We start from the raw sequence: 25,429 nt of genomic DNA on the forward strand, positions 1-25,429 counted from the left end.
ACTATTTTCATGCCATGCATACAGAACACGACAAACACTAAGCGTGTTTTTATGAGGAACTACACGAGTGAGAGGCATCATGTAATATGTATAGAAATCAGCACGAAGCACACCTAGCACCAGTGAGAGGCATCACCCGGTACGTACAGTAACCAGCACGACGCACACCCAGCACCAGTGAGAGGCATCACCCGGTATGTACAGTAACCAGCACGACGCACACCTAGCACCAGTGAGAGGCATCACCCGGTATGTACAGTAACCAGCACAACGCACACCCAGCACCAGTGAGAGGCATCACCCGGTATGTACAGTAACCAGCACGACGCACACCCAGCACCAGTGAGAGGCATCACCCGGTATGTACAGTAACCAGCACGACGCACACCCAGCACCAGTGAGAGGCATCACCCGGTATGTACAGTAACCAGCACGACGCACACCCAGCACCAGTGAGAGGCATCACCCGGTATGTACAGTAACCAGCACGACGCACACCTAGCACCAGTGAGAGGCATCACCCGGTATGTACAGTAACCAGCACGACGCACACCTAGCACCAGTGAGAGGCATCACCCGGTATGTACAGTAACCAGCACGACGCACACCTAGCACCAGTGAGAGGCATCACCCGGTATGTACAGTAACCAGCACGACGCACACCCAGCACCAGTGAGAGGCATCACCCGGTATGTACAGTAACCAGCACAACGCACACCCAGCACCAGTGAGAGGCATCACCCGGTATGTACAGTAACCAGCACGACGCACACCCAGCACCAGTGAGAGGCATCACCCGGTATGTACAGTAACCAGCACGACGCACACCCAGCACCAGTGAGAGGCATCACCCGGTATGTACAGTAACCAGCACGACGCACACCCAGCACCAGTGAGAGGCATCACCCGGTATGTACAGTAACCAGCACGATGCACACCTAGCACCAGTGAGAGGCATCACCCGGTACGTACAGTAACCAGCACGACGCACACCCAGCACCAGTGAGAGGCATCACCCGGTATGTACAGTAACCAGCACGACGCACACCTAGCACCAGTGAGAGGCATCACCCGGTACGTACAGTAACCAGCACGACACACACCTAGCACCAGTGAGAGGCATCACCCGGTACGTACAGTAACCAGCACGACGCACACCCAGCACCAGTGAGAGGCATCACCCGGTACGTACAGTAACCAGCACGACGCACACCTAGCACCAGTGAGAGGCATCACCCGGTGTGTACAGTAACCAGCACGACGCACACCCAGCACCAGTGAGAGGCATCACCCGGTACGTACAGTAACCAGCACGACGCACACCTAGCACCAGTGAGAGGCATCACCCGGTACGTACAGTAACCAGTGTGAGGGAATGTAGATTCCCTCAGCTTGTTTTCCTAGTTTTCTAGATTAGGCTAGTCGCTCTAGGGACTCTAGTCAAGAAGTTTTCAAACTAACATACACTTGTGGGGTGTTGGATGAAAGCTCATGCTATGGACTATCATTTGAGGCTAATCAGGATGGGAGTTGAGAGTGAGTGGTGTGAGAGGATACTTGACTAAAACCGTTAGATGTGGTGGGGACAGTGGGGTGAACGTCGCCCGCCCCCCACCATGTGAGACATTGCGCCATTGTCTTTAGGCCTCCCCCTCCTTGTGACGTCACGGGACACCGCAGGGTGAGGCCGTCTGTGATTGGTTTAGGCATCTCTGCTCCTAGGTGAGTTTTGGCACGAACAGCTGTGATTGGGAGCGGCACGAGGGAACAGTGCCGGCTTAGTGCTGATTGGTCAAGACAAAGTAGGGGGGGAGATATGGGCATTTTGAGTTTCCCTAGCCCGCCAAATCTTGAGTTTGAGCTGGGCAGCGAGTTGAGAAAAACGTAGCTGGGTGGGGGTGCCACCTCCACCCCCCCGTTAATCGCTGTGTCATCCCTTGTTACTCATTGTGGATGGCACTCCTGCCATCCTGGGTTGTGTCAAGGCCCAATTTACGTGAAATTGGGGCCGATGAGGTACGGAAGGAACAGTAACAAGCTAAGAGACAGTTTACAGTGTTCACCATGAGGCAGCTGGCAGGCCTCATGGTGTATCAGATTGATCCCTCGTCCCTCGGGTCTGAGTATCCTGTCTAGTGTTAATAGACAATTGGTGGAATAAGGGCAGTGTAAGTGAGGTGTTATTACAGGCCCCTGTTGGACTTTGTATTCCACCGTGTTGGGTTTGCCATGTGGTGACGCCGCCGGCCACCTTGGCCAGCCGCCCGGGGGGGGGGGCCACCCTCCAGGCCACACCAGCCAAACCCCCACCCCACCCCATGCGCCAGCTCAACCCGGGTGGGGTGCTGTGACGTCACGCGCTACCCGTGGCCACTCCCTTAGGGCCACGAGGTGGCCACATGTTTTGGCCACATGCTTTGGCCACTTTCCCTGGACAGCCTAGGGCCACACCCAGTCGACACACGAGGAGCGAACTGGGTGTTCTGCAGCCAGAGTGGTAGTGACCAGGGAAATGTGTGTTGTGTTGAGGACTTAAAGAAACGTGAGTACAATAATCATTGTGTAACAGTGTCTCAGGACTAGTGGAAATTCCGGTAAAAGCTGTGTTGTCCCATAGCCCTGCCAGGCTAGGGAAGCAGCTGAGAGACATTAACGTAACGTAAACTCGGTAATGTAGTAGTTAGTCTCGTTATTAATAAATTGTTATGTTATAGAAAACGGTCTTTGATGTCAATTCTTCAACCATTCTTTTCCACCCATGTTCTGCTTTATACGATTGAATGTTGATGTGATCTTGATATGACGGCTCTTCTTGGGAATTCGAATTCCAATTCATAGCGCCACATCAAATATAAATATTTGATTGTGAGGAACCCCACTTGTTTACCACCCTTACCAACTTAGCACTTTTTGTCATATAAAGCGTTATATGACAAAAAGTGCTGGGACGACGGGACACCACGAGCGTAGCTTTCATCCTGTAGCTACACTTAGGTAATTACCTGCAGTACATACCGGTAGTTTAATACTCCTCTCCAGTTCATTTATAGCACAGTACTAAGTACAGTATTTTTAAGTGTGTTTTTACAAGGCCTCCAAATATGCTTAAAGAGCATATCTTGAAAATATAATCTTCAAAATAATATACAGTACATCACAATGCAACTTCCAAAATCTGACAACTTATAATTACCAACAGATTATAATTTTCATAGGCAATTTAGAGACATGTTAAACAATACAAAATTTTTACAAAATATCCTATGGCACTCGTTCCTGTTGTGTTTGAAGACCTACTGTATAGACCTTGTGTTTTCCTTGTGTTAGTACAATCTAACCTATCATTACTCAAGCATGTTCACTTTCACTGATGTTATCCTACTCATAAATCTCTTCCCAAGTCAATCTGTCTCATTCTAATACCCATCTCTTATAGCTTCCTGTGCATCTTTTTCTTCCTTTCCATCTTCATCACCTTAAACTTCTTAAGGTTGAAATCTAGCAGCTATGTAGGGGACCTGACGGCTGAGTGGATAGCACTCAGGGTTCATAGTCCTAAGGGTCTGGGTTCGATCACCGACGGAGGCGAAGACAAAGGGGTAGAGTTTCTTTCACCCTGATGCACCTGCTCACCTAGCAGTAAATAGGTACCTGGGAGTTAAGAGAGCAGCTATAGACTGCTTCCTGGGGATGTATGTGTGTGAATATTAGGATTAAGGACTTGCCCAAAACGCTATGCATGCCAGTGGCTGTACAAGAATGCAAGAACTCTTGTATATATAAATAAATAAAATCAAATAAATAAAAAAATGTGCCTGTCTACTCTTGCTGTTTGTCATGGTCATCTTCTAGTACTCTTCAATTTTACTCAGCTTGTACTCTCCTCAGTAGTTTTGTATCATCTACAAACACAGACAAACTCTCCCCTCCCCTCAAACTCTCCAAACTAACCCTAGGGATAATCAAGCATACCTTTACCTTTAAGGAAAAGAAGGCTCTGGTATGCCCCCACCTGGATTATTGCATCCAGGCATGGAGACCTAATCTTCAGAAAGACATAGCTGATCTGGAGAAAGTGCAACACCGGGCAACAAAATTTATTCCAGAGCTAACTCGTTTCTTGTATCAGGAACGGTTGAGGGCCACAGGGCTAATAACACTGCAAACCAGGCATGACAGAGCAGATCTCATTGAAACTTTTAAAATACTGAACAATTTGGAGGATTTTGATCTGGACAATTTCTTCAAAAGGTCAGGTGTAACACAAACAAGAAGCACAAGTTTCAAGCTCAACAAGCCACATTGTAGGACTGAGAACAGGAGATGCCTTTTCACCCACAGGGTTATAAACCCATGGAATTGTAACTATAAGGAGTGAAGGATAGAAGAAATTGTTTATGTAATAATCTAAGATGAGGTCTGATAAAGACCTTTTGTGCCCTCTGTAATGCTTTTGCGCTAACGCTCACAGGATGAGTATGGGGTGCACAATAAACTAGCCGCCTTCGGTGGCAACAAACAAACCTGCCAAAGCCGTAAATGCCAAAACTCAGTTGGGTTTTAAAACACAGATGGAAAAGATCATCAGGGGAAATGGAGGTACCAAGCTGGCGGCTTTCTGTCCTCGTCGAGGCCACTAGTATTAGTGGCCCTCAGGTAAATTCTATGGTAGGTCATTAAAATGTACAGTATTAAGAACACTAACAATGGGCTGAGGACTGAGCCTTCAAGGATTGTGCTTGCTGCATCTCTTCAGTCCAATGTCTTTCTCTGAAATGTGACCCTCAGTTTCCTGCTTGGTAGGTACTCTAGTATCCATTTAAAGTCTTTCCACTTAACCCAGCTTCCCTCTCCATCATGTGTTCTAGACTTTTATGGGAAATTGTATTAAATGTTTTTGGGCAGTCTAGGAATATTTAACGTATCGTGTCCTCTCTCCTATATTATTTTGACCTTAACATAAAACTGTAAAATTTGTTGGTTTAGAGAGAAAAAGTCAAATCCATGTTTTATGTTTAACCTCTCCAAATGCTAAACAAATAATTTAGTATTACAGTGGCCATACCTGGTTGATACCTGGTTGATGGGGTTCTGGGAGTTCTTCTACTCCCCAAGCCCGGCCCAAGGCCAGGCTTAACTTGTGAGAGTTTGGTCCACTAGGCTGTTGCTTGGAGCAGCCCGCAGGCCCACATACCCACCACAGCCCGGTTGGTCCGGCACTCCTTGGAGGAAACAATCTAGTTTCCTCTTGAAGATGTCCACGGTTGTTCCGGCAATATTTCTTATGCTCGCTGGGAGGGTGTTGAACAACCGTGGACCTCTGATGTTTATACAGTGTTCTCTGATTGTGCCTATGGCACCTCTGCTCTTCACTGGTTCTATTCTGCATTTTCTTCCATATCGTTCACTCAGTACGTTGTTATTTTGCTGTGTAGATTTGGTACTTGGCCCTCCAGTATCTTCCAAGTATATATTTTTTTATATCTCTCTCGTGTTCTTTCTAGTGAATACATTTGTAGGGCTTTGAGACGATCCCAATAACTTAGGTGCTTTATCGCGTCTATGCGTGCCGTATATGTTCTCTGTATTCCCTCTCTTTCAGCAATCTCTCCTGCTCTGAAGGGGGAAGTGAGTACTGAGCAGTACTCGAGACGGGACAACACAAGTGACTTGAAGAGTACAACCATCGTGATGGGATCCCTGGGTATGAAAGTTCTTGTAATCCATCCGATCACTTTTCTGGCTGACGCAAAATTTGCTTGGTTATGCTCCCTAAACGTTAGGTCGTCAGACATCATTATTCCCAAATCCTTTACATGCTGTTTTCCTACTATGGGCAGATTTGATTGTGTTTTGTATCCTGTATTATGTTTAAGGTCCTCATTTTTACCGTACCTGAGTACCTGGACTTTATCACTGTTAAACATCATGTTATTTTCTGATGCCCAGTCAAAAACTTTATTAATATCAGCTTGAAGTTTTTCAGTGTCTTCAGCCGAGGAAATTTTCATACTGATTTTTGTGTCATCTGCAAAGGATGATACGAAGCTGTGACTTGTATTTTTTTCTATATCTGATATAGACAAACGATAGACGATATATAGACGCTATAGACATGTTCTCGGCTCTCAATTGAGGATCCTGGGTTCACTTCCAGGGTGGGACAAATGGCTAGGTATGTTTCCTTTCAGCTAATACCTCTGATCCCCCTAGCAGAAAATAGATACCTGGGAGTTGGCAACTGATGTGAGGGTTGCATTCCGGGAGTCAGTCAGCAGTCTCACCTTAGGAGGTACCTTGACACCAGCCTAAAGTACAGTATATATATACATATACACGCACATGCATCCTGTCCCTGACAAAACAAATAATAAATTTTTATATTGCATATTAGCATGATTGCCTGTTAACAGAGTCTAAGGTAACCTTCATACACCTAGCAAGCTTCTTGTCCCAACAGTGGAAAATATAAACCACATTTCTGGCTCTCTTCAATACCTCATTACTGACCTGTGTCTAGCATTCCTGCCAAGTATCAGGCAGGAACTTCAAGATGATAACACACTCACCACTGCTCTCCTAAATGTTAAATTTAGTTAGGGTGCTGTGAGATAAATAGAAGAGATACTCACCAGAATATCTAGTGGAGGCTTAGTGACTGCAGGGAGAACATAGACCGTTTCAGCTGGGAAGTCGCCTCTTTCATTTGTTCTCTCACATCTACCAACACACCAGCTGGCATTCATAACAGTCTCCCCTGATGAGTCCTCCTCCAGAAGGATGAGGTCGCCCTTATTGAAGGTAAGGAATGACGAGTTTTCACCTGCCAAAAGAAAATCAAATATAATAATTACTTGCCAAGTTTGCCATAGATTTAATGACTTGTCTCTAAAAATGTGCTTTTAAAAAATAAAATCACAAAAACATAATGATAGAAACCACAGAAGGCCTATTGGCCATATGAGGCAGCTCCTATTTACATCCACCCAGACTCATTCATATACTGTACATGTCTAACCTACGTTGAAACTCTCCAGTGATCCCACATCTATTATGTTATCCGCTAATTTGATCCATAAATCAACAAGTCTGCTTCCAAACCAGTACTTATCAAGGTCTTTCCTGAACCTAAGCTTATCCCATTTAAATATCATACTTCATCCATTAAACTATCTTGTCAAACAACCTTCTCATATACACCAAACACTGCATTGTTTTCTGCCATTAGTGTGTATCACTCTTGTTTTCTTATATAAACTCATCTTTGAACTATGCCTGTATTAATTTTCTAAAATATTTCTACTCAAAATATGTAACTAATTTTTGTGAGCCCTATAATCTTGGATTAATCCAAGATTATAGGGATGAAAAATATTTCTACCTGACCAAATGCCTCACCTCTTGCAATTGTAAGGCTTATTATAGAAACAATTAGTGTAAATTTTCAGTTCAATTCAGACAGCTATACTCGTGCCACCAGACAACTTGGATGTGATCAAGCAGCCCGTCTTCTAAATAAATACCTAAAGTCCATTCCATACACCCGCCAAACCCCCTTTTTATGAATGAAAAACAGTTTACACACAACTCACAATTGATGACATTCCAAAACTTCCAGAACAAGTGCTTAACTAACGAATTTTGTTCAAACCACAACACTGTAAATGCATCAGCTGGAAGAGTAGTTTAGAGTAGTTAATAAATGGAATGCACTAGGAAGTGATGTGGTGGAGGCTGACTCCATACACAGTTTCAAATATAGGTATGATAGAGCCCAGTAGGCTTAGGAATCTGTACACCAGTTGATTGACGGTTGAGAGGCGGGACCAGAGAGACAAAGCTCAACCCCGCAAGCACAACTAGGCGAGTACCCACGTTCTACAAAAACAAATAATCGCCAACAGAACCTAAACACCTAACCTGTGCCTAAATATGTACAATATGGTAATAAAAAATAATATTAATTTATATATGAGAAAATTCCTGTTTTGAATGAACAGCATGTTAAAATTGATGAATGCGTCTTTGGGGTCAACCGTTGGATGGAATGGACTTGGTCTGAGGATGGGTTGGATCAAGTAGTATTTCCACATCACCCATGATGTAACTACTAAAGACTATCAAAGAAGTTATATTGGTAGTGCTGCACACTGACATCACAAAACAAATATCCAAGCAGTTGTAGAACTCTTGACAATAACCTCTCACCATAATGTCTGGACCAACACTAAATACTTATTGGGGTAGCACTCCCAAATATTCACTTGCCTGTTGACACCACTAAATATGTATGAAGGCTCCTGAAATTTTACATAGATGTTTTTTTATTTAATATGCCTTATGTTTCAGGGGCGAGACTTCAGCATTTCAAAAAACCAGCATTGAATGTAATGTAACGCCATTTTCTGAGCGAGACCCGGAAGCTTCCCGGAGCTATCCAGACTGATATGGATATATTAGACTTTGGCATCAGTTAATGTGCATGGTGTTCCATGTCTACCGGGGACCACGAGCCAGAATCTGGCCCCCTTAGAGAGGCATGAGGAGAAATGGCCTATAGAAGCCCCGTGTGGTTGGAACCATTCTATGTCTGCTATTGACTGGGTCAGACACCTAGTAAGGTAAATGCCCCAAAACAAACCCTAAACCACAGCAGTGATCAGCTTGTAGGGTTGGAACCATTCTATGACTGCTATTGACTGGGTCAGACACCTAGTAAGGTAAACGCCCCAAAACAAACCCTAAACCACAGCAGTCATCAGCTTGTAGGGTGCCCAAAGGGCATAGTGGCCACCTTCTACACAGCTAGACAAGTCATGCAAATGACGCCACCTCCGTCACCCAAATGGCTCCTCCCAACATAATCCTTTTGCTGTCATTACACTAATACACATGTTATATGTAAGTATATACATTTGTGTTCACCATAGAGAACTGAGCTGGTATGGTGAATGCAGACAATAACAGGTGGCCACACAGTCAGTAAACGACACTATCTCCCTCCCTTTCTCAGTATTATTCCTCCCACACAGCGCTAATTATCACAACAGTCGTAATTATTATCACAATCCTGGTTATTTTTTTCACAGTCAGGGGCCATCTGTAATACTGTCATTGCTAATAATAGCAGTTACATATTTATTTTGACATTTTTAGGCGATGCTGTGGTCATAAGCTGAGCAGCAATGCTGTTAGCTCATGCTGCGTGTGCCAGCCTTGGTTGCTCCCACAGTACTGTGGCTCTCACATTGGAGAATATTGTCCACGATTTTATATAAACATTGGGTCTGTTTACAAGAGCCTTGAGGAAGCTGATGTGAACCCTGTGTAGCTGCGGACCATTTGAATCGTGCCTGGCACCCAATGTCATATATATACGCCATGCGCACGATGGGACATCTGTAAAAAAAAAACGCCTCTGATGACTGCTCTGTCAACGGCCACATTTTGCCAAAATTCCTTGGCTTATTGTGGCCAAAATATGTCACCTACGATTTTTTTTCCTCCATGCTCAGGGAACACAAATTAACATTTTTAGGAGACGAAAAAAAAATTTAGATTTTTTTTTTTTTGCGCAAAGGGGTGTAAATCTCCTCAGGACCCCTTAGCAGCTTAAGGGTTAAATGTTCTTGCTCGAACATTTAGAAGTGCCTTGCCCGAAATGCTATGTGTATTAGTGGCTTTAGGCATAGTATGTACTAGCTCTATCTAGAAATCCAACATTCTCTTTGTAACTCATCTTGTATTTATTTTACCTGAATAAACATTTATTATTATTTATAAATGTACTTCTCTTTATTACAAAGTATTGCTCACCAGGGGCCTTGTAATCTTGCAATGCTATGACAAACTTGGATCGCTTCTTGAGGCCCTCGAGGAAGTACACCACCAAGTCCCGAATGTCCTCGCTGTTGGGGCTCTGGAAGGTAAACTCTTCTCCTCGCACAGTGGACAGAGTGAAAGTTTGTGTATAGACCTTCTGTGTTTTGTTACATGACACTGTAGTAATCTCTGGGAAGGACAGCTCCAGGAGAACCTGCTCTTGGTCATCCACAACATAAACACCAGTCCAGTTCACCGCAATGATCACATCATTTTTGGGCAAGTTTGGTCCAGAATATCTGAAGGGAACAAGCATATTAAGTCAAATTTAGGCAAAAACTATGCTATAATATGCAATCAATTCTTAACCTTAATATATGTCAATGTTAAAACATCATGAAACTTTCAAACCAAGACAAACTTGTTATTCAACTAAGGTTTTTGTATCATGGGTTAAAGAGAGTAACTGTTACCCAACTGGTGGAGGAGAAAGGGGTATTTACAAGATGTTAAGTATTTATTATGAGGTGCAAACCTTAGTTTTTTCTCCTTACCGTGGAGATCTGTTTTACCATTTTGGCAAGTGATAAATATTCTTCACTCTACATTTCTTATTTTTTAAATACATGTAATGTATGAATATAAGATCATCTTGTTTCAAGTCTTCAATTTAAAATACAGCGGTACCTCGGATTACAAGCGTCCCTGGTTACGAGTTTTTCGGATTATGAGCAGGATTTGCTCAGAAAATTTGGATCGGGATACGAGGTGTTGATACACGTACGGGCCGACCTAGCGCGTGATGGCAAGGCGATCGCACTTCAGTTTACCAGAGCCTTGCGCCCAGTGACTATCCCACCTGAATTCTTCACCAGGATTTACAGTCTTTTGACGGATTTTTGGCCATTTGAGCATAAAAGTTGTTATTATATATCTCATCATGGGTCCCAAGAAATCCAGTGGTAAGGTTCAACCTAAGATAATAGTTGTGAGTAGAGGCAGTAGAGGATGTCCCTTCCTCATTAAGAAAATATGTGAAGTATGGGAAGAACTGCAAAGTTTTGTTGAAAAAACTCACCCAGATAAAGCTGCAGCAGGCCATTACATTGATCTTTTAAATGAAATGTGATGTCTTACTACAGACAAGTGTTGCAAAGAAGGGAAAAACAATCTTCAATGGATTTTTTCGTTGTGAGAAAATCAAGCAGTGAGCCACAACCAGGACCTAGTGGTATATCTTGAGGTTATCTTGAGATGATTTCGGGGCTTTAGTGTCCCCGCGGCCCGGTCCTCGACCAGGCCTCCACCCCCAGGAAGCAGCCCGTGACAGCTGACTAACTCCCAGGTACCTATTTACTGCTAGGTAACAGGGGCATTCAGGGTGAAAGGGTATGCAAGCAAAACATGCCAGAGAGTGTACTCCAGAAAAATCTTTACTGCCAAATGTTATAATGGAAGGAAACTCCCCTTCCAAACAGTAACACCTCTCCTCCTCCCCCGTCCTCACCATCTTCCATATGCCAACATCAGTCATCAGCAAGGGTAAGTAATAACTTGCAAGGGTAAGTAATAACTCACTGAATTAGGTATAAAATTTAATTTGAAGTGAGGTTTTTGGGAGTGAGGTTTTTGGGTAGTCAGGAATGGATTAATTAATTTCCCATTATTTCTTATGGGGAAATTAGCTTCGGTTTATGAGTTTTCGGGTTACGAGCTGTCTCCAGGAACGGACTAAACTCTTAAACTGAGGTACCCCTGTACTTGTTTGTAATTCATTTGAATTCCTTGTATTTTAATGTAACAATTTCACTTTTAAAAGTGGATTTTATGACTTGATACCGCATCATCAAACTGAGAAGCTAAAAGCAGTGAATAACAGTTACTGCAACTATACAGTACAGTATTAATAGAGTATAGAAAAATTTAATATAACAAAATAAGCTTTATCAAATTATCAAATGAGTACATTAGATAGAGCAAGTGGCAACACTGAAAGAGTAAACCTATAGAGAAGATCAAAAAGACAGACAGACAGACTGGTCACAAGCATCATGTGAATCTCCTCAGACAAGCTCACACAAAACATACTAAAAAACTTGATGCCTTAGAGGCCTCCATACACGACACAGACAACTCGTAAGAACACTAATATTATTCAAGGAAAATATAACAGTTTAACTAGTAAATATAAAGCACAGGTACTCACCTAAATGCCTCATAGAACCTTGAGAATAATAGAGGCCACTTTAATTTTGCATAACTAACTACATCTTCCTTCACTTTGAGGGTTTGGACTCTCTCTTTAACATAGTAACTCTTTCTGTATGCTGCAACGACCAAGCTGGCCCAACGGTCAATGGCTTTATCCCCCGCAGACACACAGTAGTCTGGGATGTAGCCTGGGAGGTTGTTGAAGAGTCGGTCTGTATTCATGTCAGTTCCAAATTCAATGTAGTACTGTTGAGCAGCGATCATGGCCAGGTCCTCATCCTTGTCACAGCGATACTCGCCAAATTTAACACCACGCACAACCTAATGCAAAAAATATATAAATCAGTTAAGTATAATTTATGTATCAGAAACTTGACAACCAAGTCGAGGAATGGCAGAACAGAGAAATTTTAAAAAATTAGAAATAGAGTACAGAACAAAGAAATTTATAACTGAACGATGGAAGACGAGTAGTGGAACATTAGAGAACAGAGACAGGGAAGAGCCGAAAACTAGTATGAGGAGAGAAAAGGTAGTTTTATAAGAACAGATGATAGGCAAGAGGGAGGGATGAAGGGCTGGCCAGGAGGCAGAGACCGGCCAGGGGAAAGAGACCGGCCAGGAGAAAGAGACCGGCCAGGGGAAAGAGACCGGCCAGGAGAAAGAGACCGGCCAGGGGAAAGAGACCGGCCAGGGGAAAGAGACCGGCAAGGGGAAAGAGACCGGCAAGGGGAAAGAGACCGGCAAGGGGAAAGAGACCGGCAAGGGGAAAGAGACCGGCAAGGGGAAAGAGACCGGCCAGGGGAAAGAGACCGGCCAGGGGAAAGAGACCGGCCAGGGGAAAGAGACCGGCCAGGGGAAAGAGACCGGCCAGGGGAAAGAGACCGGCCAGGGGAAAGAGACCGGCAAGGGGAAAGAGACCGGCAAGGGGAAAGAGACCGGCAAGGGGAAAGAGACCGGCAAGGGGAAAGAGACCGGCAAGGGGAAAGAGACCGGCAAGGGGAAAGAGACCGGCAAGGGGAAAGAGACCGGCAAGGGGAAAGAGACCGGCAAGGGGAAAGAGACCGGCAAGGGGAAAGAGACCGGCAAGGGAAAAGAGACCGGCAAGGGGAAAGAGACCGGCAAGGGGAAAGAGACCGGCAAGGGGAAAGAGACCGGCAAGGGGAAAGAGACCGGCAAGGGGAAAGAGACCGGCAAGGGGAAAGACACCAGCAAGGGGAAAGAGACCGGCAAGGGGAAAGACACCAGCAAGGGGAAAGACACCAGCAAGGGGAAAGACACCAGCAAGGGGAAAGAGACCGGCAAGGGGAAAGAGACCGGCAAGGGGAAAGAGACCGGCAAGGGGAAAGAGACCGGCAAGGGGAAAGAGGCCGGCAAGGGGAAAGACACCAGCAAGGGGAAAGAGACTGGCAAGGGGAAAGACACCAGCAAGGGGAAAGAGACCGGCAAGGGGAAAGAGACCGGCAAGGGGAAAGAGACCGGCAAGGGGAAAGACACCAGCAAGGGGAAAGAGACCGGCAAGGGGAAAGAGACCCGCAAGGGACTGGCAAGAGGGGAGGGACAAGAGGGGTGAAGGACTGATAAAAGGGAAAGAAGACAGTGAGCACATGTATGAAATAAACATTAAGCACTCAAGAATAATATATTTAACTTCATAAAGCTTAAACCCGGGTTGAATACAAGGAGCGCGAGAGCATCTCACCTGCTGATATATGAGGTTGGTGGCAACAGGGTCCTCGGTGGGATCATGCCAGGGGGCAAAGATCTCCTTGCGGAAGAAGAGCCTCCAAGGGGCATTCCTTTCCTGGGCGCCTTGTTCTTTAGCGTATTGCTCACACTGGCTGATAGCATCCATAACGTGGTCACCTCCACTGCCTAATGACGATACCTGTCAATGAACACAAATGTCCACTTTAATTCTTGCCTAACATTTATGTAAACTTTGCTCAATCTGAATTTATGAAAATGACCTCCCAAAAGAGAAAGGGTCATATATGCCACTGATTGCAGAAAATACAAAAAATTATACGAAGGGCGAGGATTGAAGAGGATGGCACAAGATTATATAGGAGAACAATGGCTACAGATATGGGTTAACAAATGGTTATTGCAGTCTAAACAATATACAGTATGTTAACATTTATGTAAATTCCCTACAGAGCTGCATGTACTATTTATATAACAGCCATCTTGTTAGTGTTAGGTCTTCCCTAGGTACTCTGCATATCATGGGGCTCTATACAAATTTACCCATTATATTAACTACGTATTTTTTCATAAGTTGTGCTTTTTTTTTAACAAAATTTCAGTGTTTTTATGTTTTAATCATCCAAGATATAAGAGTAAAAATACTCCAATTAGTCAATCATGTATGAAGATCTCCAGAGGAAGACAACTGATCATTTACCTTATCAAAGAGAGCAATATAGAGGGAGAAGCCAAACTGGTCACGTAGGATTATCTTGTCGGAGAGTTGGTTGCACAGTTCACGGGCCGTTGTCGCCGAGTCTGCATATAATGTTTTGGTGTTTCCGTCCATGAATGTGATGGGTAACATCAGTGGCTTCTTGGATTTGGTGGCCTAAATGGAATGAGACATTCATCACTGATACACCATTTCCAACTTTCATTATTAGGGAAATTTGTCAAAGTCATCATTATGGAACCATTATCTCCTTTTCATTAGGCATGAAGGAGGAAGGCATATCATGGAAGGTGAGAGGAGAGCAGGATAGAAAATGCCAAAAGATACTCAAAATGACACCCATCCATTCATTCCACAGTATCTAGAACACTGAGCAGCATCACTAAGAACCAGCACAGAAACACCAAATAAAATATAATAAAAATTATCCACAGCAGCACTTCATAGGACAAAGATTTATGGGACTGAGGAACCTTAAGTATACAGACACAACTAAGACAACCAATCAGGGAGATGCATTAATTTTTTTTCTACTAAGCAACTATTTTTTTTTTTAACTACATTCATCCTGCTAACCTGTAACTCCAACCAGCTTGGTGGCTGGTTCCTGGTTCCATTAGCAAATGTTCTCTTCAGTCTCTCCTCACAATAGGGAGCGTAGCCTGGGGGGCCCTCACGAATGAAGGAGAGCAGGTACTTGACAAAGTCCTCTGATGGAGCAAAGCAGCCAACACACAAGGACAGTAAAATCCAGCCTCGTGCATGTGAAGATTTTGATGGATTATTGCTCAGCTGTTTGCATATCTGGCAGTACACTTCATCTCTGTGGAGTGATGATCATAATCTTAGATGTATATATAATGTAGGAGAGGATACAAGGTCTGAAGAAAGATTTGTTAATTTATAAAATACCAGCATAGAATGTAATGAAACGCCATTTTCTGGGTGAGACCCAGAGGCTCCCGGGAGCTATCTAGGCTGATATGTAACTATTAGCTTTCTGGCATCAGTCAAAGTGCATGGAGTTCTTGTCTACCAGGGACCACGAGCCAAAACCTGGCCCCCTCAGAGAGGCATGAGGACCAATGGCCTATAAAAACCCTGGTGTGGTTGGAAGCATTCTATGTCTGCCATCGACCGAGTCTAGCATTCAGAAAGGTAAGCGCCCCAAAACAAACCCCTATTCTCGTGAAAATAATAAGCAGAACGAGTGGACAGAACTCCCCAAATGAAATCTAGCAAATTAGCATGACATCACGTCACCGTGCCCCCATCTGTGCAACCCCCCTCCCCCCTCTCTGGGAGGGGAAAGGGGGAGCCCCAGACCCCTTGCGCCGACGATCCAACCAGCAGTTCTTAGGCTGGATGTCAAAAATATGCAAAAACCCCGCCGACCAGAGGGAGGGAGGGAGGGAGGGAGGGAGGGAGGGAGGGAGGGAGGGAGGGATGCCAAGGAGCCCCTTTCTCTAGTGATTTTGTTGGTTTGCTTTTTTGTACCATTTCATCTATCTTAGGATAATATTCTCCAGTTTATTCCAGTCTCATCAGCATAAATTTCTGTTGATAATTGTTCTCTGTTTATGATCGCCAGAAACTAGTTTTTATATACATGTGCAGCAGTGCTGTTGGCAGACTGCCGCTCACCTATGTCCTTGACTCGTCTGATTCCACGATAGCTTTTAAATGATTTTCATCACTCGGCAGTATGCCAACTATTTGGGCACCTGACAGCTGGGTGGACAGTGCTTCGGATTCGTAGTCCTGAGGTTCCGGGTTCGATCCCTGGTGGAGGCAGAGACAAATGGGCAAAATAATTCTTTCACCCTGATGCCCCTGTTACCTAGCAGTAAATAGGTACCTGGGGAGTTAGACAGCTGCTACGGGCTGCTTCCTGGAGGGTGTGTAACAAAAAGTAGGCCTGGTCGAGGACCGGGCCGTTGGAACGCTAAGCCCCGAAATCATCTCAAGATAACCATCTCAAGATGCCAGCATGACAGTTATATGGATTTCCCTCATAGAAAACCTTGAATTTTCCGTAAGAAGCTGTCCTGGGACAGGTTTTTTATTTTGATCTCACTGTTATCGACACTTCACTTTATGATAGCTTATTACTTTCTTATTTGAAAAGCATTAATAATTCTCATTCTCTATTTCCTTTGTAATATCACTCAAAGTTGTAGTTGGTATGTATTCAGCACAGAAGAGAACCTTAAGAGACACCATTCTCAAAACTTTCTAGATAAATCACATTTCTTCACAATTAGTAACATGTTCCCTCTTCTTTATTTTGGTAGTTAAAGTTCTTTCTGAAACATTCCTGGTGTTTTGAAAGTACACTGCAGAATGATGTTGATAAGATTGTGTGACATACTCAAGGTGTGGATGAGAGTTCAACAAACTGTTTCTGAGCCAACATTAATAATACCACCGCATGTACACCTCTAGGGGGATGGGGGGGGGCAAATACAGCAACTATTGGCCTACAAAATCTGCTCGGCCAAAGGTTGGGCAGCCAACTAAGGGGTTGTATTCATTATTTCCACGAAAATGACTTGACAAACTATAGTCCAAATACGAGGGGTAAACAAATGAAACATTTTTGAAAGTGGTATCATTGCCTGTATTACATCAGATATAATATAAATATTGTATATTTATATACAAGAAGATACACAGTTATTTAATTACAAAATTTAGTGATTATGCAAACATATTAACATCAGAGTAGTGAACAGATGGAATGCATTAGGCAATGATGTGGTGCAGACAGACTCCATATACAGTTTCAAATTAAGATATGATAGAGCCCAGTAGGCTCAGGAATCTGTACACTAGTTGATTGAAAGTTGAGAGGCAGGGCCAAAGAGCCAGAGCTCAACGCCCCCTCCCAAGCACAAGTAGGCGATTACAACTAGGTGAGTACATGCAAAGGGTCCCCTAAATTTTAAAGCACAAAATAAAGTAAACCCTTAGGCCAGATTGACCTTTCAGCTTTATGTTTCCCTGACCTTTGTCTCTATCCCTAACACACACACAAACAGCAACCTCCATCACTGCACCACTTCTCTCTCATGCCAACAATCACTGACATGTGATGTTCATGATACTTTCTAAATATAGTCATGTCGTTTACTTTTGAGAATATCTGGTGGTTCTAGATAAACTGTCACCTGAGGATCACATAAAGAACATTGTGCGAGGAGCCTGTGATACGCTTTCCAATTTCTGAGTTGCTTTTAAATACTGTACACGGATGGTGAATACTTAAGAAACTGTTCACAACCTTTGTGAGAGAAAAGTTTGAATATGCAGCAATTGTATGATACCCATATCTTAGGCAGCACATCAACAAACTGGAAAAGGTGCAAAAAACCAGCGTTGAATGTAATGAAACGCCATTTTCTGGGTGATTCCCGGAGGCTCCCCGGAGCTTAATAGGCTGATATGCTAATGTCAGACTTTGGCATCAGTCATGTGTATGGAGTTCTATGGGCCTACCGGGGACCACGAGCCAGAACCTGGCCCCCTCAGAAGAGGCAAGGGGAGCAACGGCCTATAGAAACCCCGGGGTGGTTTGGAAGCATTCTATGTCTGCCATCGACCGGGTTAGGCACCCAGAAAGGTAAGCGTCCCAAAACAAACCCCTATTCTGGTGAAAATTGCTACCACAAGCCGAACAAGTGGATAGAACTCCCCTAAAATAAACGAGCAAACAATCATGACGTCACACGTTGCCGCGCCGCTTTCCACGTCCCAGACCCATCGTGCTCGCTAACCACCCCCAGTTCTGAGGCTGAATGTCAAAAAACGTGTAAAACCGCCGACTGGAGGGAGGGAGGGAGGGATGCTGGGGAGCCTCTGGGATTTACCCAGAAAATGGCGTTTCATTACATTCAATGCTGGTTTTCTGGGGGGGGGGGGTCCCCTTCGGCTCCCCAGAGCTAACTCCCCACAGAGGAAAGTAGAGGGACCCACCTGGGAGGCGGTCGCCGCTCACTCTAAGTCGGGCCAACCGGCTGCAACTGTTGATCCAAAGCGACACAGGCCCGAGTAGGCCCAGGAACGCGCACGAGATAACAAGCAGCCAGGACCCTGCTTGATCCTCAAAAACCCTGCGCCCGAATGACAGCCCAGGACATGTTCCCAAAAACAGCAGCAAGAGCCGCGAACTTGCGAACATGGACACGGGGAGAGACCGCAGGCTGGCTAGCCATAATAATCCTGCGGACGACCCAGGAGACCCGCACCCGCAAACAGGGAAGGAGGGAAACCGGATCAACCCGAAGCGCGACCCAGGACACAGAAGCCGTGGCGTGCAAAGAACGGTGGAGGGTAGCCACCGGACACCAACATGATGCACCCCCGGCCAAACCAACCAGGCATCGACAACCAAAAGACCCCTCCGGAAAGCAGCCGACTCAATCTCCGCCAGAAAAGAAGGAGACTGCTGCAACAAACCCCATCACCATAACCGAAGAAGCAGAAAACTCCTGTGCCGGAGGAGAGCAGGAAGCACACCAACCCGACCTCCAGAGGCCAAGGCCAACAGAAAAAAGAGCCTTGGAGAAACAATCCAGAACCGAAGGGGCCACAACAAACTGAGAAGAAGATAAGGGAGCACTCTGTCCAATGATCAGGACCATTCAGGCGGCGCATGAGCAGGTTGGAGGTGAAACAACACCTAAGGCAGCATGCTAAATGGAGCAGAAGTAACCTTAATACCAAAAGCAAGCTGAAGCGGCTCCACCAGCGCCGCACGATACGAGGCGACAGCATGTGGCAAAATGACGGCCCTGAACCCCCAAAGGAGAAGGACAAGACCATGCCAACAAAACACAGAACTGAAGAAGGGACAGAAGGAAAAAGGAAGGACCGCCAAAAATCCCCACACTGCCGCCAAGAAGAAGAATGCAGGTGGGACACCATCAACGAAGCCACCTGATCAACAGAAAGGGAGAGACCCGAGGCAGAGCCGAACCAGCCCCGCCACAGACCAAACGAGCCGAGAAGAGGCGGAACTGCGGGAAGATCTTGGGTGCGACCACCGAGCAAGAAGAGCCGGAAAACCGAGCTGGCAAAGGAGGAGGTGGAACGTCTGCCGGACAAAAATGTCCCAACACCAGCGAGCTCGCCAGGAGGTCTGAGACCACGGCCCCGACCGAGTCTCCAGGGAAAGGATCCTGCGAGACGCAGAAAAAGTCAACAGGCAGGGAAAGCCAGGAACCAGAAAACCAAACCTGGCAATCGGAGAGCCAAAAGGCACAGCAACAACACACAGTTGGTGGTCACGTCCCAACACAAGACCAAAACGAAACAGTGCAAGAGTCGCTACGAGACCATCATCTGAACTGAGGGGTATGAGCGAAGATGAGGGCCACACACACCCCCAGGCGGCCCATTCCACCCCAGGTGACTACCACACCAGCGAGCACAAGAACGACTGCCGACGGAACCGTGGACATCCTCAAGAGAAAACTAGATAGTTGTCTCCAAGGAGAGCCGGACCAACCGGGCTGTGGTGGATATGCGGGCCCACGGGCCGCTCCAAACAACAGCCTGGTGGACCAACTCCCACAAGCCAAGCCTGGCCACGGGCCGGGCTTAGGGAGAACTCCCAAAACTTCATCAAGCAGATATCAAGAAGACGACAGGAAGGAAACTGCACGACACTGGGAGACGGAAGAACCAGAGGGGGACACCACCACCACAAACAAGACCCCTCACAGGAAGGAGAGGGTAGATAAAGACGTCCCAGGGGACACAGGTGGAACAGATGCCCAAGTAGCAGGAGAGATCACAAAGGACTCTAGTGTCAGGAGGGGAAGACAAAGGGAAAGCTGGAGGAAAGGATGAGCTGGAGGTCAACCCCCCACACAGCGTCAAGAGGAGAGACGACAGAGCCCAGCAGGCTCAGGAAGCCATACAGAAGTCAGGCGAGAGGAGAGACCAAAAACCGAGCTCAACTCCAGCAAACACAACCTGGCGAGCACACCAAGGTAAGTACAGAAACCACGCATATGGCAGGTGAGCTACAGAGGAGCAGGATGAAAGAGTGAAAAGCTCAACCCTTCAAGCACAACGAGGCAAGGATAACCAGGGAAGAACAGAGAATCCAACGAACCTGGAAGGGCTAAGCCAGGCACTGCAAGGCAGGCAAGGAATGAGTGACCCAGAGAAGATAATCAGAACAATTAGCACAGACAAAGAAGGCCCCTGGAGGAAAACATGCAAGGGCCAACCAAAACGCCACAACCAAACCCCAACATGCACCCTCGGTAACAAAACCCTCATCAAAATGGCACCTCATAACATCCAGACATAGGAAACTGTACCTCATAACAGTCACCACCACAATTGTACCATGTAACCCGTGGAAGCGGGGCCCCGGGACTAACTCAAGCATGGGTCGGACATGCATACGAGTGGGATTGGATGGGTACAATGAGGAGCTGTCCCGCATGGGCCAAGAGGCTCCCGCAGGCACCTGTGTCCTGCCGTTACCACCTTTGCACACCAAAAACCAAGAATCAACGCCTGGCTGAAAGACGCCAGACCACATAAACTCACCTGCAGGATGGAGGCACAAACGTATCACGACACAACGTAGCCGAGAAGATGCCGGGAGCACTGCCAGGGGAAGAAGGCCTGAGCCGTACACGCAGAACGAGAGAGGAGAGACGAAGGAGGCGGCCCGCACCCATAACACGGGGAAAACCCCGGCATCCACCCCATAACCACAACCCAGAACACCCCAGTAGCTACGGGGCACAGACCGGAGAAGCGAGAATAATTAGAAGCGAAGCACCCAAGAGAAAAGGATGCAAAACACGAGCACTCGTGCACACCGCCCAGACCAAAACAAACTTCCACGGCGCACACGCACAACCTGCCCGGCAGGAAGGCACCAACAAGAACTACTGCACAAGAAAAGTAGCCCAAACAGCCTGTGACTCGAGGGATGGGCGCAGGGGCAGAAACAGCCCAGCGCATGGGAACAGAAGTGAAGACAGGAAGCAGCGACATACATATCCGGTGAATGTAAGGAAGACAAGGAACCGAAGCAGCAACCCAATTGGGCTACAAGTAGCCCAAACTGGCACCCCGGACAAGGAGTATGTAAAGAAAACAAACAGTGCCAAGACCGAGGACGTAGAAAATCACAGGAACAAAAGAGCAAGACAGGACCGAAATCCCAGAATAAACCCGGAAGGGGACCAACAAACCCAGAAAAGACCGGAGGGAAGCCACACCGAAAGACGCCAGATGTTCCAATAATACGGGAAATAGGGAAAACCTTCCCGAACCTTCGAGAACACACACAAGCAAGCACAAACCACGAAGGCTCCTAAAGCACAGTCGCACCTGAGACCAAAAGTCATGCAGAACCCCCAAAAGAAAAGGAGAACATGACAGGGAAGTCCCGTCCAAAGAAAAGGGGTGAAAAAACGCAAAGAGCACCCACAAACAGGACGGAACCAACGGACTAAAGGAATAAGGAACCGAGCCCGGGGAGGGGCCGACGCCCAACAACTCGTACAAAGAGGGGGATGAACCCATTCCTCGTAACCGCAAGCCCCGCTCGAAGGGTAGAACAACCCCGGCAGGTACCAACGAAGCCCGGGGCTCCTCAGGCAGCCCCTCCCCAGCCCCGGGAACCCACACATCAGGCCCCGGGGCCAAGCCGTCCCCCCAAAGCCCCAGCCTCAAGAAAACTGGGGCAGCTGCGAAAAATACCAAGGAAGGGAGCCCACTGGCAGACTCGTACAACACAGCTGGAGGAACAGGCTCGAATGCCCCCGTCACTACCCTGGATGGGGTATTCCCCGAGACCACCCGAATCTCAAAACCACGGAAGCCCCGCCCCGACCCCGAAACCACAGACGGTAAGGACCCAGATGCATGGAGGGAAGGGGGAATGAACAAACTAGACCGCAGCAAGGGAAAGACAAGGGGGCGTGGAAGGAAACCGAAGCAACCAACACCCCCAAGCTCCATCACCAAAACGAGGCAGTCTTGGGGCTTCCAGGGAGCAAACAACCAAGAGCGTTGCCAAACCGAAACACGATGCGCAACGCCTGTGCTGCCTGTACCCACATAGTCAGCAAAAGACTGGGTAAACAAGCCACAAACAAGCAACAAAACTTGCAGGGCTCCAGGTCGAAGGTGCCACCGACCCCACAGGCAGCAGACGGAGGCAAAACAGTGAGAGTCACCCTGAGACAAAGGGACAGAGCAACCCTCGAACTCGCACAAAGCGAGGGGGGACCCCGAGGTCACATCCATCGGACCCACGCGTTCCTGTGGGGTTTTCCCAGGGTCCTGAGCATTTACTTGAAGAGGACTCGCACTCAGGTAAACCCAGGCAGGGTACTGCTAACCAGCGCCCAAAACTACCAAACAACCTTCTAAGAACTGAACCCCCGGGACGTGTACACTCACGGGGACCTAGCAGGGGGTACCACCAGAAGAAGGAAGAGTACTTAGTACACAGGGGGCAAGAACCAAGGCAAGAACCCCCACCAGGCAGAAACAAAAATAAAAAGAAAACCCCGCAAGAGGACAACATACCCAGGCGGAATAGAGCCGGCTGCTATGATTGGTGAAAACTAGCTGTGCAGTACCCTGCTCCCCGCCAGTGCAAACTGCCCCCTACCCCAAGGCGAACAAGGGAGACAGAACACCCGAGCACACAAGGGGCGGCCGAAAACCAAGCAGTAAATGGCCTAGCAGGGGCAGGACCCAAGGAACTTGTGGAAGGGAACCCCAAGCCCCAAGGGCAGCACTTACAGGGCACCTAGGGAAGGAAACCCTATGCGTATGCAGCCCTAGTACTGAAGAAACACTCCCGGCTCACGCACCACCTAGAAGACAGACACCACACTCTAGGTACAGTGCTGAAACAACCACTGGAGCCGGAGCACACGACCTCAGCCTTTAGCATCAGCCTTAGAACTGGGGGGTGGATAGCCGGCGCGATGGGTCTGGGGCTCCCCCCTTCCCGCTCCTGGGGAGGGGGGGAGCTGCACGGACAGCGGCGCAGTGACGTGTGATGTCATGATTGTTTGCTCGATTATTTTAGGGGAGTTCTATCCACTTATTCGGCTTGTGGTAGCAATTTTCACCAGAATAGGGGTTTGTTTTGGGACGCTTACCTTTCTGGGTGCCTAACCAGCTCGATGGCAGACAGACTGCTTCCAACCACACGGGGGTTTCTATAGGCCATTGCTCCCCTTGCCTCTTCTGACGGGGTTAGGTTCTGGCTCGTGGTCCCCGGTAGGCCCATAGAACTCCATACACATGACTGATGCCAAAGTCTGACATTAGCATATCAGCCTAGTAAGCTCCGGGGAGCCGATGGGGCTCCCCCCAGAAACATGCAAATAAATGGCTTCTGGAACTGAAAGACAAGAGCCACGACGAGAGTTAGAGACATTAAATATGACATAGCTAGAAGATAGAAGGAAAAGAGGCGATGTGATCACTATGTACAAAATAGTAACGAGAATCAACAAATTTATTAAGAAGAATTCTTGAGACCTGGAACTTTAAGAACATGAGATCATAAATTTAAGCACATTAAACAAAACTGCTGAAAAAATATTAGGAAATTCACTTTCACACAGCAGTACATGGTTGACACAAGTGAGAAGGTAGTGGAGGGAAAAACCTTCAATAATTTCAAAGCATTATATGACAGTGTTGGGAAGATGGGACACTATGAGCATAGCTCTCATCCTGTAACTACACTTGGGTAATTACATATTATTGAAGGGCAATAATAGTTTCTATCATGTTTCAATGTCAGCCATCCAGAAGTTAGTTTCTGAAAAGTTTTTGACTACAAGTCACAAGGGGAGACAGACACAAAGAAGCAAAGCTGAGATGACCAATATACCACCACTACTATCTTTTCTACTGTAAACAGGAATGGAGGTACCATCACAAAAAATAGAGAAGTACAGTATTATACAAATATGAAAATACTTTAGTGTGAGTATTAAGTGTGAGGAAGGGCATACTGGAGTAAAAGTGTTAACAGTCACAGCTGCTTGCTCTACATCCAACAACTTCTATACAAGATAAATGGTTCTTATTTTCCCACCTGGTTGATACCTGGATACCTGGTTGATGGGGTTCTGGGAGTTCTTCTACTCCCCAAGCCCGGCCCGAGGCCAGGCTCGACTTGTGAGAGTTTGGTCCACCAGGCTGTTGCTTGGAGCGGCCCGCAGGCCCACATATACCTGGTTGATGGGGTTCTGGGAGTTGTTCTACTCCCCAAGCCCGGCCCGAGGCTAGGCTCGACTTGTGAGAGTTTGGTCCACCAGGCTGTTGGTTCTTTCTTTCTCAGGTCAAATCTTTAGTGTAGAAACTCTCCTTATTACTGTATTATTATAGAGTAATGACATAGTAAGAAGTAATAATCACTATTATTACCTTAGTTCTGCTCTCAAGATGCCGTGGCCAATGATGAAGTGCAACTTTTCCAGGTTAGAGGTTGGCCTGGAATCTAACCAGGAAGAGTAGCTCTCAGCAGTGTACTCGTCCTCTTGTAGGCGTCGCCGCACATCCTCCCCGAGCTTGTTCTTTCTCTTCAGGGTCAGCGACACTAGCTTGTGGCGGATGCTGCGGTTCTTTTGAGACATGTACACAACCTAACATACACAAATAGAAAGGAAGTCTTACACTTACAAGTATACTCACAAATACAGTAACTATGTACCCTTGTGTTAAACTTAAATTGAATATACAGTACTATAATATTTGTAGTCATAAATGTACAAGTGTTGACATTTATACACTTGTACCATTCATGTCAAAACACTTTTAGGTTTTAAAATCCACCTGGAGAGGATCTTCATGGCAAATGGAGCACCTTCAACAACCCACCGGTTTCCTGCCCTCGTTGAGGCCACTAGTATTCACCTAGTTGTGCTTGCAGGGGTTGAGCTCTGCTCTTTCTTTTTCTATTTT

At 46.5% G+C, this 25,429-nt stretch overlaps 1 protein-coding gene across 6 annotated transcripts in view; it reads right to left on the reverse strand.

The window, feature by feature from the left end:
• The window catches only part of ck (myosin-VIIa ck), a 220,641-nt gene that overhangs the window by 32,813 nt on the left and 162,399 nt on the right, over window positions 1-25,429 (reverse strand). For all 6 annotated transcript variants that reach the window (XM_045738596.2, XM_045738595.2, XM_045738593.2 and 3 more), the window contains 7 exons: window positions 24,893-25,110; window positions 15,035-15,281; window positions 14,441-14,614; window positions 13,736-13,921; window positions 12,029-12,354; window positions 9,817-10,121; window positions 6,633-6,823 (listed from right to left, as the gene is read on the reverse strand). In XM_045738596.2, coding sequence (XP_045594552.1) covers window positions 6,633-6,823; window positions 9,817-10,121; window positions 12,029-12,354; window positions 13,736-13,921; window positions 14,441-14,614; window positions 15,035-15,281; window positions 24,893-25,110 — 1,647 coding nt within the window. The remainder of the gene's footprint in view (window positions 1-6,632; window positions 6,824-9,816; window positions 10,122-12,028; window positions 12,355-13,735; window positions 13,922-14,440; window positions 14,615-15,034; window positions 15,282-24,892; window positions 25,111-25,429) is intronic.

Source organism: Procambarus clarkii, chromosome 43, assembly GCF_040958095.1.
Source record: "Procambarus clarkii isolate CNS0578487 chromosome 43, FALCON_Pclarkii_2.0, whole genome shotgun sequence".
Taxonomy (NCBI): domain Eukaryota; kingdom Metazoa; phylum Arthropoda; class Malacostraca; order Decapoda; family Cambaridae; genus Procambarus; species Procambarus clarkii.